Source organism: Vespa mandarinia, chromosome 7, assembly GCF_050613455.1.
Source record: "Vespa mandarinia isolate Hongniang chromosome 7, ASM5061345v1, whole genome shotgun sequence".
Taxonomy (NCBI): Eukaryota; Metazoa; Arthropoda; class Insecta; order Hymenoptera; family Vespidae; genus Vespa; species Vespa mandarinia.
Genome location: NC_140816.1, coordinates 755,001 through 771,631, shown reverse-complemented (window position 1 = coordinate 771,631; position 16,631 = coordinate 755,001). Strand labels below are relative to the sequence as shown.

At 36.9% G+C, this 16,631-nt stretch overlaps 1 protein-coding gene across 10 annotated transcripts in view; it reads right to left on the bottom strand.

Moving 5' to 3' along the window:
- Nucleotides 1-13,498: 13,498 nt before the first annotated feature.
- The window catches only part of Chi (LIM domain-binding protein 2 Chi), a 64,493-nt gene continuing 61,360 nt past the window's right edge, over nt 13,499-16,631 (bottom strand). For 6 of the 10 annotated variants that reach the window (XM_085658065.1, XM_085658068.1, XM_085658062.1 and 3 more), the window contains 6 exons: nt 15,954-16,126; nt 15,586-15,789; nt 15,022-15,154; nt 14,191-14,321; nt 13,847-14,095; nt 13,499-13,638 (listed from right to left, as the gene is read on the bottom strand). In XM_085658065.1, coding sequence (XP_085514191.1) covers nt 13,537-13,638; nt 13,847-14,095; nt 14,191-14,321; nt 15,022-15,154; nt 15,586-15,789; nt 15,954-16,126 — 992 coding nt within the window. In that variant the 3' untranslated portion in view covers nt 13,499-13,536. Of the gene's footprint in view, nt 13,765-13,846; nt 14,096-14,190; nt 14,322-15,021; nt 15,155-15,585; nt 15,790-15,953; nt 16,127-16,631 lie in introns of all 10 variants that reach the window. The other 4 variants (XM_085658067.1, XM_035863987.2, XM_035863989.2 and 1 more) reach the window with 4 other exon arrangements.

Here is a 16,631-nt window from a genome sequence, read left to right as displayed (position 1 = left end):
AGAGAGAGAGAGAAAGAGAGAGAGAGTGAGAGAGAGAAGAATGTTAAAATAAATGCTCGACGAAATTGTCGTGAAGTAGAGAGTGTGATTTGCGCTTAATCGAAACTGAGAAAAAAAAGGAGAAAAAAACACGTATATACGTTATATATGGCGTAACAACTGATAATGAGTGATTGTTATATAACGTGAATACGTTAATATTATACATTATATAATAGCTACAGTGTAACGTGGTTATAAGTGTTAACTGAAATAATACGTATAGCACTACACGGTAGTGTAAGCTGCGAAGCTGCAATAGAGTCCCATACAGTTGTTACCTATATCGAAGGATAAGCGACCCGATAATTCTTTCGATTATCGTTTCTACTGTATCTTTCCCGTCGAGGGGATGGAGAACAAAAAAGAAAAAAAGAAGAGAAAAAAGAAAAAGGAAAAAAGCCGACGGGAGAGTAAGGGCGCGCAGAGAAAAGAAAAGAAAAAAAAAAGAGAGAAGAAATAGTCAAAAACGAATTGTTCATCGAGCGAGATTATCGAGATATCGACTTTCTCGTAATACTTTTTTGTTTCCCTATTTTAAAACGACTCGAATTGACTAATTAATACCAATCGGAGTCGATCGGAATTGTTTCGGTCTCGATGAGGCATACGTTTTCATTTTTCTTCTTATCGACCGACGAGGGAACGTGGTGTCTCCCGATAGAAAAAAAAAAGAAAAGAATAAAAAAAGAAAATAAGAAGAGAAAAAAAGAGAAAAAAGAAGAAGAGAGAGAGAGAGAGAGAGAGAGAGAAAATGGTAGCTTCATTTTGTAATTTTTTTATATCGCCCGAATAGTGTAGGAAAGTCAAAACGTAGCTGTAAAACGTATCGTTGGAGGGAGGTTGATGAAAAAAAAGAAAAACAAAACGAAAAAAAAACAAAAAATCCCCCCCTCACCCAAAAAAAAAACAAAAAAGAAAGCAAACAAAAAAAAACGAAAAAAAATATAGCGCGGAGGTACACCACGGATTCTCGAGAATATTTTTTTTTCCTTTTCTTTTTTCTTCCTTTTTCCTTTCTCTTTCTTTTTTCTTTTTTCTTCTTTTTTCGACGATCTGCGGAAAACGATTTTTCGCTATGTTATTGCAGCGATTAGTCAAAAGAAACGAAAGAGAGAGAAAAAGAAAGAGAGAGAGAGAGAGAGAAAGAGAGAGGCAGAATAAGAGAGAGAAAGAGAGCGAGACAGAAAGTGTATGTGTGTGTGTGTGTGAAAAAAGACCGTGAGAAATTAAAGAGAGAGAGAGAAAGAGAGAAAGAACGAGAGAGAGAGAGAGAGAGAGAGAGAGAATAATTAGCGAAGAAAAAGAAAAGAAATGAAATGTGCAGGTGCGTGCGTGCGTGCGTTTGTGTGTTTGTGTGTGCCATTTCGAGCGAACGTACATGTAAATATATAGAGAAAAAAGGTGGAAGGTGAAGAGGAGAATATAGGGAGAAGAAGAGCGAAAGGCATAGAGACAGAGAAGGAGAGATGAAGGTGGAACGCGAGGCTGATCGAAAGCAAAATATATTATTGGTGGTCGATTGTGAAGAAAAAGAATGGACTTGGACGAACGATATTGTCCTTCTTTTTTCTCTTTTTTTTTGTAATTTCTTTTCTTTTTTTTCCTTTTTCTCCCCGATCACCCAGATCGTCGTCTTGAAAATTTCACGACAAAAGACATCAAACGGTGATAAGGAAAGTATCGAAAAGGCAAAAGAGGAAGAAAAAGAAAAGAAAAAGAAAAAAAGAAAAAGAAGAAACGTGATTTTCGCGGCAATGCGTTCCGATGTGTCTCCTCGTGCTGGAATGATATATGTATTATATTTAGAAAAAAGGAACAAAAAAAAAAAAAAAGAAAAAAAAAGTAATACAAGGTATAGTAGCGTTGTACTTTCGTGCTCGTTTCTCAATCACACTATTATAATTATCCAAAAGTAATTTGTAATATGTAACTATTACTATTTTTATGAATTTTTGTACATTTTTCTAATTATTTTGTATAATAATCCTTAGCGGAGAGAATGGTCGATAAAAATATCCGGGCACTCCGAACCTCCCCCAAAAGTGTTCAAACGCGGATCTAAAGAGGACAAAGCGGAAAAGGTAAAAAGAAACTCAAAAAAAAAAAAGAAAACGAAAAAAAAATAAGATACATAATGCGAAAAGAAAAGAGAAGAAAAGAAAAGATAAGAAAAGAAATAAAAACTTGCGTGCGTCCGTGTGCGTTTGTGTGTGGATGGCGTGTGTGTGTGTGTGCGCTGTAGGTATGTATTATTTATGAAGAGGCTGAAGAATGCAATTAAAATAAGAGAAAGAGAGAAAGTAAGAGAGAGAGAGAGAGAGAGAGAAAGTAAGAGAGAGAGAGAGAGAGAGAAAGTAAGAGAGAGAGAGAGAGAAAGTAAGAGAGAGAGAGAGAGAGAGAGAGAAAGTAAGAGAGAGAGAGAGAGAAAGTAAGAGAGAGAGAGAGAGAGAGAGAGAGAGAGTATAATAGAGATGCAAGAAATCGTATATCAAATTAAAATGACTGTCTCTGAGTATAGTCCACTATACGTAGGGTTTGTCGCTAAATAGAATGAGAGAGAAAAGGAAAAAGAAGGAATGTAATATATATACATCCACTTCCATTTCCACTTATCACGTACATATACATAGGTACACATATAGAGACACAGCATACAGAGAGACACACATCATGCACACACACACACACACACACATACCGCCTGACTATCTGTTTGTCTGCTGCCTGTCTGTCGATTTGCCTGTTAGAAGTATTGTGGTTTTTACCTCCGGGGGAGGAAAGAGTTTCGTCTCTAAAAAAAAAAGTCCTAAAAATGACGGTATCGTTATTTTTTCTCCGACAAAATAAGCGTGCATAAAAAAAATACAATGACGACGACGACGACGACGACGACGATGACAACGACGAAGTTAATGATTTTTATGTTTTCTATTAAACTAGCATATTTGTATACAATCACATACTAAAAATAGGAAATAAAAAGAAAGAAAATCTACAATATAAAAAGTTCACGGACCGCCGATACTGGATGAACTTTTTTTTTTCGAGAAACGCGAGGATGATCGAATGTGTGTGTGAGAGAGAGAAAGAGAGAGAGAGAGAGAGAGAGAGAGAAAATCGAATGAAGAGATACGAAAATCGAAATGGATGTGAGGAAATATAAGATTTTCGAATAAAAGGAAGGAAAAAGCGATGGAAAATAACGAGAATGATAGAGAGAGAGAGAGAATGACAGAGAGAGAGAGAGAATGAACGAGAGAAAGAGAGAGAATGAACGAGAAAAAGAGAGAGAGAGAGAGAGAGAGAATGAACGAGAGAAAGAGAGAGAGAAAGAGAGAAAGAGAGAGAGAGAGAGAGAGAGAATGAACGAGAGAGAGAAAGAGAGTGTGTGAATAGGATAAATTTGTGAGAGAGAAGAGAGGAGGTTTGTTTCGCGTATTATTATTAAAACAAAAAAAGTGGAGAAAAAAGAAGTGAAAGAGTCGGATGTGTCAATCTCCTTCGTAATTGAACGACGTGTTTGTTATAATTATAAGAGTCATCTTTTCTTTTTTCTTGAAATGAAATGCTATAAAATAGATCAATTCTTTCATGGAAAGACTCCTGACTTTCTCTGATCCTTCCGCAAGTAATAAAAAGAAGAAAAAAATTAAAAAAAAAAAAAAATTAAAAAAAAAATTAAAAAAAAAAAAAGATAAAAAAAAGAACAGAAAAAAATAAAAGAATAGAAAAATAACAGAACGTAACAAAAGAAATAAAATAGAATGACGGCTAAGCTATGTCGATCTCGCGACACAGAGATAACGATCTAAATTCAAAGATCGACGATCCACCGTTTTCCTCCCCGAAATACCCTTCCGGATTCCCGTCCAAGAACAGAAACACACTGAGATATATATATATATATATATATATATATATATATATAATAATAATATATAAATATATATTACATATTATACGTATCACGCGGTGTGACATAGCGATATCATATGTAATATATATGGTATATAGGAAAATATATAATATGTATATATAGTGCCTCTGCAAAGTCGTCTTTAAAACGAGAGACACGCGCGTAATTTTCGTACTACTTACTATAACTCTTACTACTTGATAATATTTATGTGTAACTTTTTCTCGATTTTGTTCATTTCCATCCCTTTTAGTACTTTAATAAATGAGTTTGTTAAGAATAATTCGTTGAATCAATTTCGTTAGTTCATTCGAGTCACGACATCTTCTTTTCTTTTCCTTTCTCTTTTTCTTTTTCTTTCTCTTATTTATTTTTTGGAATTCTCGAAATAATATTGATTGTATAGGAAAAGTCCGTCGCAAGTGAACAACGGGTTTTTATAGATTCATGAAACTACCACCAGATAGTGCTCGGTTCTTTCACTTTTTCACCGACTGTAAATATCAAAAAATATCTTTAATGATATCGACAAATTAATCTTTACCATGAATTTTCGTTAATTTAAAGAAACTAAAAATAATAATTATAATTACAAATAGAAATAACATAGTAAGTAAAATTATGCAATAATAATAAGTAAATTACAATTGTCTCATATATTTTCTACATTACCTGAAATGGTGAAGAATGACTGAGACGAGTTTGATCCTGAGCGGTAGGTAAAGTAGAGTTCTTTCTGTCTTTTTTTTTTCGAGTATCGTTTTTTTATTAACGCTTTTTTCAGTTACAATTTTGATTACATACATATAATGTGGATCCTTCTTTAAACACATGTTCCACTATGATACAAATGACGAGGATAAAAATTTGGAGTGCGTAAAAATGTAATTAGATGTCAATTATTCTTTTTTTTTTGTTTCTTTCTTTGTTCGTTCACATTCTTGCTTCTTTGTATTACTTTTTATTGGTCATGGCGATAGGCCAGCTTTGAATGTATATTAATATAATATACCAAGATGGCCCATGTCCACATAAAAGAAGGTAAAGGGCTACTTTTCTCTCTCTCTCTCTCTCTTTCTCTCTCTCTCTCTCTCTCTCCCTTTCGCTCTCTCTCTTTCTCTCTCTCTTTCTTTCTCGTTCTCTCCTTTTCATTCACGATCACAATTCGAATCGCTCCTAAATTGCGCTAATTTTTATTTCTCTTGTTTTTTATTTATTTTTTTTTTTTTTTATTTTTTTTATTTTTCTTTTATACACTATCGGTGCATGGTTTATCGCTCAAGACCGATCTTGATAATTAGCGATTCGTGGTACATGCACCGATCAACAACCGTGTTTCACCTCGACCAACAGGCACGGATTGGTGCCAAATTCAGAGGACGATATTTACAGAAGAAAGATTTTTTACAACAATATAGGACAAATTTATTTATTAAGAAATGAAATTTATTGTTTTTTAGAACAAAGATCAAAAAGAGGATAGATTTAGCTAATAGAAATCGATGGACACTGGAGAAGAAGGAAGAGGAGGAAGAAGAGGAGGAGGAGAAGAAGAAAGAAGAGATTAGGAACGATTGATAGAGTAGAGAAGAAAAAGAGAAGGAAAAAAAAGAAAAAGAAAAAAAAAGAGAAAAGCAAAATCAGAAGAAAAAAAAACGAGAGATCCTCTGAACTTGGAACGACGATAAGCCGTTCGCTTACTAACTCTTCCTTTTTTCTTTCTTTTTTTTTTCTTTTTTTCTTCATTATACACACAGGATTGATCATTTATCAACAATCGTTTGGAATACCTTTCGTGTCTCTTAAATAAAAATAGTGCTGGATAAGTAGAGCATGGACATATCGATATCGGCCTAGGACCGCGTTCACGACGATTGCCAGATATTTCTTTTATCAAGTGTTCCGTTACATGTCTCTTTTTATAATCTGAAAAATATATGACAATATTTTTCTTTCTTTATTTTTACCGAAAAGTCGGACATGTAAATGCGTTTCGAAATCTCTTTTTTTTTCTGGACAAATGAATAAAGAATGAGTCGTATCGAATGTGTCCTGTACAAATATTCTAATGGAACATTTTCTCGTTGCCTACGTTTGCCGAAAAATAAATTCCTTAATATATATATATATATATATATATATATATATATATATATAAAGGGAAAAAAAAGAAAAAGGAGAAAGAACGGTCCTCGTTAGTTATCGGTTTAATTTTCAATCCAAAAGGACCGATCTAATTCAGCTCGGAATTTGTGGTTTACCGAGTTCCACGTAGTAACCTCGACGCCGCCGCTAATTAACGCGAATGCTCGCGGCGCACTTTGTCGGCGAGCCACAGGGCCAGAGCACGTTAAAATCATGGAACGAGGATTTTTAGGAACGTTTTATAATGATTTGCAATAGATATACAACGTGAAACATCTTGAAAATTTCCTCATTCCGAGAATATATATCTTTTTTTTTTCTCTTTTTCTTTCCTTTTTTTTTTCTCTCTCTAATTACGTAACGCAAACGTAGAGAAGGATGGAGGCCATATTATTTCCTTCGTGAAACTTTCCACACATGAAACTCGGTCCCATGCAGATAAATGCGAGTCCAGCATCCATCTTCGATGAACTGTCAGCACTATGATCGATACTTTCACTTGATTCTCAGCTATAGTCGTGATCCACGCTCTCTCTCTCTCTCTCTCTCTCTCTCTCTCTCTCTCTCTCTTTTTCTTACTCTATCATACTTTCTCTCTTTCTATATCTCACTCACACGATCATTCTCTCTTTCTCTTTCTCTCTCTCTCTCTCTCTCTTTCTCTCTCTCGATTCTCGACTTAGGCTGTCGCGTCGAACAGCTCCACTTCTTCCTCCTTGACTTTCTCACTGACAATTAAAATTTTCTTCCTATTACATCGTAATTTTATGTATTTTTCTGTCGTTTAAATTCAATTCACATTATTAGGGTATAATAATTAATTAATTAATTAATTATAATAGTGTCATTATAATTCGTAATAATATACAACATTTGTCAATAGATCATTTATACTAGAACCCACCGCATGCTCGTGTCGAAATCGTTCACGTGTTCTCATACACCCATCCTCTCTCTCTCTTTCTCTCTCTCTCTCTCTCTCTTTCTCTCTCTCTCTCTCTCACTCTCTTATGCGCAAGTACACAAACATCACGCACACGTATAGTACGTGTTGTCACACTTTCTTGCTAAGAGACAACATACTACATACGTACATAAACACACACACACACACACACACACACACACACACACGTTTATATATATACATATATATATACATATACATATATACATATATATATATACATATACATGTGTATACATATATATTTGTATATTATATATATATATAAACATGACCATATATATATAGATATATATATACATACATATATACAATATATCCTTTCCTATCTCTCACACACAATCAAATTGTGGGACTATACCGGCATCGCATCTGGTTTATCTAATTAATTCATGATTTATCGCATGATTCTGAGATGTGTACGTGTGTATAAGCGTGAGCCCGCACGCGCGTCTTTTCATTGTACGCGAATATGTATCGTGCGTGTCTCTCTCTTTCTTTTTCATTCTCTCATTTTCTCATTCTGATTCTCTCTCTCTCTCTCTCTCTCTCTCTCTCTCTCTCTCTCTCTCTCTCTCTCTCTCTCTCTATCTATCTTTCCCTCTTTCTTACATACATAATGTACAACTGTCAGTGTTAGTAATATGTCTGTAATGTTCACTGTGCTATGATATAAGTTACATTGGCTCGCGTCCTATATCCTTCTTTATACATAATAATTAAAAAACGACATATTGACAATGCGTATTTTCTCATATGTGTACATGTGTAGTATGTGTATCATCATTGATGTGATGGAAAATATTGTTTCAAAAAATTCTTGAATATAACTAATGACGACATTGTTACGGATGATTCCAGGTGCCTTTGTTTCTATGTACGTGTATATATGTGTGTATGTACTTTTTATATGTATATTTATATATCATCTCTAATATACATGTCTTATCATCCCTTTCCTTTTTTATTTTATTCTTCCTTTCTCTTCCTTTCCTTTTTTTCCCATAAAAAAGAAAATAGAAATTAGCCGTAATGCAATCGAAACGCAATAATTATAATATAACCAGTAAAAATATGAATCTGGGGTAAGTATTTTGTGTAAGTATCTGTATGTTTGTGTAACATATTTAAAATTCTATTCTTTTTCTTTCTTTCTTTCTCTTATACTCACATATACATTCTTTCTTTATCACTCTCTCTCTCTCTCTCTCTCTCTCTCTCTCTCTCTCTCGTTCTCTCTCTCTCCCTCTCTTTCTCTCTCTCTCCCTCTCTTTCTCTCTCTCTCTCTCTTTCCCTCTATCGCACGATTTCTGTAGAATTGTAGAATCATTGAAAAAGAAAAAAATAAAGAGAGAGGAAAAAAAGGAGAAAAAGAAGAAGAAGAAATAATAATAATAAAAATAAGAAAAAAGTTCCCTCGGCCGAAAGCGCAAAGTTCATGGACGTGATGAAACGCCGACGTTTTAACCCCACCCCAAGTACCCACTCCCACTCTACCTATCGTGTCAAGTCTAAACGAGCAGGACGAACTTTGACCTATCGGCAGCTCAGCTCCCCAGAGTCGTTCGATTCGAATACATATATATATATGTATGCATGCATACATACATACATACTGAGAGATACATAGGTATATCGTTTTGTAGGCGGGATCAAACTCACTCATTCGCTCATTCACCTACTCACTCAATCTCTCTCTCTCTCTCTCTCTCTCTCTCTCTCTCTCTCTCTCTCTCTCTCTCTCTCACTCTCTCCGTTCGTTTAATGCGCTATTACGATCACCATGACGAAGAATTAGCATGTCGCTCGATCTCTTTTTCCATGTCCTTTATTTTTCGTTTATATTCATTTTTCTTTGTATTCATTTCAGTAAATAACAATGTAAAATACAATCGAAATCTCAACGCAAGCGATTACGTAAATAGAATTTCTCAAAATTTCAATATTTCTCTCTCGACGATGTCAATGTCATAGATGTTCCATACACAAAGAAGCGGGAATTTCGAATAAGCGTAAGACGAAATAGAGAAAGAACAGAGTAACAAAAATGAAATAAAACCTTTGTTATCGATGATTGACGAACGCGCAATCGAACGTGAAACAATGCGCCGAAGAAACTTCTATTTTAAATCAGCATCAAAAGTAGAAATTTTTCCATATTCTCCTTTTTTCTCTTTCTTTTTTTTTTTTTTTAGATCTTTCTTTCTCTTCATCGAAAGCTGTTTAACGATTCAGTTTAGATAAAAAAAGTTAAAGGGATAAGGAAACTCGAGGACGAGGCGACTTTTTTCTTAGACAAATTTTGCAAAAAAAAAAAAAAGAAAAAAAAAGAAAAAGAAAACAAATAAGACGATAAAAATAAAAGAACTCGCGTCAAAATTCAGATATGTACAACATGTATAAATATATATATATACATATATAAATATAAATATATATACATGTATAAATATATATATACGTATATAAATATAAATATATATACATATATAAATATATATATATATACATATATAAATATAAATATATATACATATATAAATATATATATATATACACATATATAAATATATATATATATACACATATATAAATATATATATACACATATATACATTTATATATTAATTTATTTATATTTATATATAAATTTTTGTTTATGTTCTTTTTTATTCGTAAAAGCACATTAAAAAGATCTGAGCGAGTGGTAGACGAATCGATATTTAAAATTACGATCTCTCTCTCTCTCTCTCTCTCTCTCTCTCTCTCTCTCTCTCTCACTCTCACTCTCTCTCTTTCTCTCTTTCGAGGTCGTCGATGTTTTTGCTTTTTTCATAATCGTCCCCAGCTGTACGAGAAAAGAGCTCCAGTATAAGGGAAAGGGAACGCAAGAAATCACGAATAGTAGTACAAAAATAGGAACAAATATAACGAGGAACGTATACGATATAACGCGCAAGGAACTTCATGCAATAATGATTTGCGTAATATATATATGTGTGTGTGTGTGTGCACGCGCGCATTTGTGTATGTATGATGGGGAGGGTGGGGGCGGAGGGTCGTTTATGTATGCTCGCGCGTGTTCATGAAGTTGTGTGTGTGCATCAACATCAAATACATACATACATACATACATACATACATACATACATACATACATACATACATACATACATACATACATACATACATACACGATACATACACGACATACATACAACATACATACTTCACATACTTACATACGTACATGTACGTACACATGTACGCACTTACATACAAACATACATATATACATACGCGATTGAATGTTTAAAAAAAAAAGTCGATTCACTATGGTACCCCGTCTTATTGTTAAAAGTTATCGTCCATCTTTCTTTCACATATTTCCTTTTTTTCTTTTCTTTTTATTTCGACGAAAAAACCGTAATAAAATACGATATTGTCTACAAATTTCATCATACTACATCCCATCATACTAATCCTCTTATTATAAAATATGATTGAACGCGTATGTACGTAATTGTGAAATTAAAATAAAATAAAATAAAAGAAAAGAAAAGAAAAGAAAAGAAAAGAAAAGAAAGAAATACGATTTTCATAACAGATTTTATGAAAACTGAAGGTTCTTTCGTAGCTTTTTTTTCTCGACATTGATTGTTCAATATCATTCTTATCAAACAAAGAAAAAAAAGAAAAAAGTCTATAAACTTTACAATTATGTTACATCTTAATATCGGATGAACCTTTGGATGGAGGTTTCTCTCTTAATTTTTAGCACGTAAAATGCTATCTGTTTCTGTTTCTCTCTTACTCTTTCGTTCGTACAGAAGAAACATCACACATACACACATACACGCGCGCACCGTCTCTCTTTTCTTTTCTCATAATTTTTTTCCCTTTCTGTCGCTCGCGCGCGCACGATTAATTAAATAACGATGATAAAATAAAGAATAAAACTCTACAAAGAGCCCACGGGACAGTTAGGGTCTGTGCGTTGGTGATCGACCGGGCTCCACGCTTAAAAAATTTCTTCAGTCGACAATGATTTTCTCCCTCTCTCTCTCTCTCTCTCTCTCTGTCTCTCTCTTTCTCTGTCGCTCTCTTTCCTTTTTTTTCTAAACATTATCCACATTCGCACAAACATTTGTCAAAAGAATCACACAAAATTCAATCAATCAATCAATCAATCAACCAATCAATCAATCAATCAATCCTTTCCTTTCTCTCTCTCTCTCTCTCTCTCTCTCTCTCTCTCTCTCTCTCTTTCTCTCTCGCGCGCACGCTCGTTCTCGTAAACTCGCATACGCTTGCACAGTTACGTACTTACGCTATATTTTTATCTCTTACAATAACGTTTTTTTTTTATATTCATTTACTCTATTTTTAATTATATCAATACTGTTGACGGATAGAGATTCATTCACAGCTCGCGATCAGAGCGGCCTTATCGTCTCTGTCGCGCGTGGCGCGTTTTGTATTATATATATATTCACTTTTTCATATTTTCCCCAATTTTCCATTCTACATATCTTTTTCTTTATCTTCCATCAGGACTTTGCTCAGACCCCGCCCAGTTTAACCCCATCTCCCCTCCTCTCAATAGAAAAAAAAAAAGAAAAAAAAAAAGAGAAAAAAAAAGAATAACAACACACCCACACATACCCACCACGCACACATGCGCGCGCAAAAACACACACACATATACACACACACACGTTTTCCCAATCTTCTTAGCTCATTTTTATTCGACATCATCTTCTTCGTTCCTTTTCTTCCACTTCTTTTTTTCTCTTCTTTTTCTTCTTCGTGTTCACATAACAACGTTATAGTTATTGTTTTTGTTTTTTTTTTCTTTATTTTATCACACGCTAAATCGACGAGTCTCTCGCGAGAAAAATTGCGAGGCTCGTTCAACGTTTAACTAGTAACACACACGCGCTTGCACGGTGTCCCAAAGAACGTCGCACATCGATCCGCGTTGAAAAAAGGTAGCCATCTTTCTTTCTGGCACACCAGGTTCCTTCTTTATCTTTCTTTTTCTCTTGGATTTCCTTAGGTCGCGGATCACCGAGAACACCGTGTGTTACCTCCCCGCCGATCGAGGGATGGAAAGAAGTTTTTTTATTTTTACTTTGTTTTTTTTTCCTTCGAAATCAAAATACAAGGAGAGAGAAAAAGATATTCGAATGAACAGGAGCATCGTTGACTGCCGCAGCAAGAGAAGAGACGCGGTTCACGATCGAAGAAAGAGAAGATTCGAATGAATATCTGCGGTTTTGTCGACGCGCCGAGCCTTACTCTCTCCGTCTTTCTCACTCACGTACAAATCATCATCATCATCATCATCATCATCATCATCATCATCATCATCATCATCATCATAATCATCATTATCATTATCATCATTATCACTATCATTATCATCAACAACATCATAATCATCATCATTATCATTATCATGATCATCATCATCATCATCATCATCATCATCATCATCATCATCATCATCATCACCACCACCATCATCATCATCATCATCATTATCATTATCATTATCATCATCATCATTATAATCATAATCATAATCATAATTATAATCATCATCACCACCACACATGCTACAAACAATCATACAGATTTTTCTCGCCGGACGCGCATAAAAGTTCTCTCGTCATTATCGAGACGAGCTAACGCGTGCGAGAGTTGAACAACGACGACGACGATGGAGAAGGAGGAGGAGTAGAAGAGACACCGCAGATAAACGCTTAACGTATAAACACATACATACATATATATATTAAACGCGCATATATGTATATATGTATGCAGGCGTATATCACTTGTGACCGCGCTGTGCGAGGAAATACTCGATCTGCTGCAGACAGAGCAACTGCTGCACCAAGCTCTGCAGCGGGTCCTGGCTCTGGGATTGTTGAGTTTGCTGTCCCTGTTGTAGCGGCTGCGTCAAGCCTCCACCAGTAGACTGAGCAGACGGTGGCAGCATCGTGCCCGGAGCCGACTGCTCGGCCAACAATTGTCGCTGAAGTTGTTGGGCCTGGTAATGAGCCACCGCAACCAAATCGGAGGATTCCATCCCCATAGAGGCGGCTGCAGCGGCGGCAGCACTGGCTGCCGCGGCTACATGGCCCAAACGCGGATGATGGGGATGATGATGCTGCTGATGCTCCGGATGATGATGGCTCGGTGGTATGCCAGTTGCCTGACAAGAGAATGGAACGCTGCCAAAGGGTACGCCAACGTGCGACAACCTGCCGGCCGAAGAAGAGCCAGACGTGCAGCCAGACGTGCAGCCGGTAGCGCAGCCAGGCGTACAGCCCGTGCCGCAACCGGACGTGCCAAGATAGCCGGTGGGGAGGTTCGGATTCTCGCCCCGCTAGGGAGCCACGTTTTTGGGCTTGCGCCCCCGTCGCCCTCTGGTGGGAGGGCGCGGGGACTCCTGGCCTCACTGGCTCACCGCGGGGCTCTTCTTGTCTTGCTGCTGTTGACTGCCATCCTGCGAACCCGCGACACCCGAAGATCCGCCTCCCTGCGTACCCTGGACGCCCTGTAACACGTCGCACACCAGATGCTCCGTTATAACTTCCGTTCCTCTACAAACCTCACGGTTTTCTGATGTGTTCTTCGACCGCCTCTCGCCTATAGGAGCGCGGGCAGCCGCTCTTTAGCATCTCTAAATCGGAGTTAAGAAGACGGTTCTCTGTAGATACCGAATATTCGATTCTTTCTTTTTAAGGTTTAATAGAGGTTATTACCTGACTACCAGGTCCACCTTGCGGAGGTCCGGGACCAGGGCCACGATCTGGTGGCCAAGAGTTACCCGGTGTTGGCTCTGAATGGAATTGATGAGGATGCGGAGGCGGGCCACCCGTCGTGTCGTGACTATGTGGGTCTAAGCTATTCGCCGCATCATACTGTGTGTTCTCGAGCCTTGTGATCAACCGTTCGTCCTCGTCACCGAACTCGCCGCCCATCAGAGATGGCTCTCCTACGACCATCACATCCTACAAAAAAAAAAAAAAATATATTAAATAACTTTAAAATTCAGAGCCTAAGTCTGGATTCAACGAAATCCGATGATTCATTGTCAAGTGCGTACACTTGCCTGCGACGCTAGAGAAAAATTCGGCCCTGGTGACCTCTTTTTACTAGGCGCAGGAGGAGCGTTGTTTCCCGGCCCAGAGGTACTGCCCTTTCGCTTTCTTCTTTTACTCGTTGGCCTCTGTGATTCTAAAAAAAAAAAGATTAACAACGAATGAATATCGCGAGTCAACGTTTCATCGTTAGCCCGATGTAGCACTCTAAGGGCCACGTACGGAACACACTGATAAAACCAAGTTCGCTACCCAGCTGTGGACCTTTCTTTTCGTAATCAAAGGTCTCTTACACATACAAGCACGCCATGCATCGATCGACAGACGATACACTCTTTCTCAAGCAATCTACGTATATATATATATTATATATAATCATATATATATATATATATATATATAAATATATATATATACATACTCCTTCTTACGATCTTTACAGAGAAACACGCTAGATATAGAATTGTTCGCGCGCGAAACCGCCTACTTACTTCCACGGTTACGTCGACCTTGGTTGGAATGGCCAATAGTCAGGGAAATAGGAAATGTCCAGATGAAAGTGAATAGATAAGAAGATCAAAATCGAAACGAATATACGATATATATATATATATATATATATATATATATATATATTCTTTATAAGGTAATGGATGATATATTTGGAATAACCAAGTAAACGGGAAAAGTCGACGTTATGTCCTTGGAAAGAAGCATCGAGAAAATATAATCAATCATTAAGAATTGATAAATACGAATTAATCTCGTTTTAGACTGATCCGTTTGTTCGGGCTCCACTGGCTGGTGCTTCTCATGTAAAGCAACTGTTCGTCTACCTCTCTTACCCGGCGGGGCAACCATCCTCTGCCATTTCTGGAACAAGGTCGTCTTCAGGCAATCCCTTGGTGATAACGCGTACGCCTTGTGCCTCGACATTAGTTCTTGCATCGGTTCCAAAATGACACATAACTGTAAAGAAAGGAAACAAAAAATAAAAAAAAAAAATAAAAAAGACATTTAATACAACGAATATACTTATTTAACAACATTAATAAGTTACATTTCATAAGTTACAGAGATACGAATAACACCGAAGAGGAGTTTCGAGAAACAAATACGTTCAGATACGTACATACAAACGCGCGCGCGCACGTTCGTTCACGGTGAAAGCGCTTCCGTGCGACTAAAGAAGAAGGTAGATATAACAAACATATATCTTGTAACCCGGATATATACAACGAAAGAGAGAGAGAGAGAGAGAGAGAGAGAGAGAGAGAGAGAGAGAGAGAGAGAGAGAGAGAGAGAAACTTTCACGAATGGAATCCATTCCCCTTTGGTGATATTACTATTTCTTTCGATTATCAATCATTCCATAAAAGTTATTATGTTTGGAAACTTACCCTGAGATAATTCAGAGTAGAATTGGTGATACCCTGTCTAGTGATGTTCTTACTAAGCTGTTCTAGTACCGTAGGATCTTGCTGCATGCCTACAACCGACCTTGGTACCAATTCTCGGTGTGTTCTTACTGACATATGCCACGACTTTATCCTCATAAGGTCGTCAAAAGTGAACTCCAATATTAACCTACCCTCTGTACACACCTAAAACGGAAACATCGGCAAAATTAGTTTCATGCTCGTTTAAACGATACAGTTTGCCTAACAGATTTCTCGTCTGATTTTAGGCAATCGCAAGAATAAAGAAAGAGGACAGATAGACAGAAAGAGAGAAAGAAAAAGAAAGTGTGAGATCAGACGAAACTCACCTTCGTAAACATTGGCTTGCCGTGATGCGTGACCATGACGCAGTGATCACAGTCTAGCGTTATACTAGTATTGTGAAACGACTCCTTCGGGTGCTTCATGTTGTAGTAAAGTTCCGTCACTCCACCTTCGAATATCGAACGGAAGTACCTAGGAATTAGCGTCCTTCCTATCGCTGAAAGGATAAGCGTGCTATTAGTCGACCATCTCGTAGAAAGCAACGGGCCGAACTGGTTGATATATGGTTGTATATTTTATATGTATATGTTTACATGTACGCGATAAGAAAGGGAGAGAGAAAGAGAGAAAGAGAGAAAGAGAGAAAGAGAAAGAGAAAGAGAAAGAGAGAGAGAGAGAGAGAGAGAGAGAGAAAGAGAAAGAGAAAGAGAAAGAGAAAGAGAAAGAGAAAGAGAAAGAGAAAGAGAAAGAGAAAGAGAGAGAAAGAGAGAGAAAGAGAGAGAGAGAGAGAGAAAGAAAAAGAGAAAGAGAAAGAGAGAGAAAGAGAGATTTAAGGCCCACGACAAACGCCAAGTCGATCTTTCGGTGCGAGATAATTCGCATCGAGGCAGATGGTACCTCCTCCTGTCGTTCGCGCGAGCTTGGACGATAGCGGCGAGCAACGTGTAATCACCTTGTCGCCATACATCCTCCTGCAGTAGAACGTCTACTAAGAGAGAGAG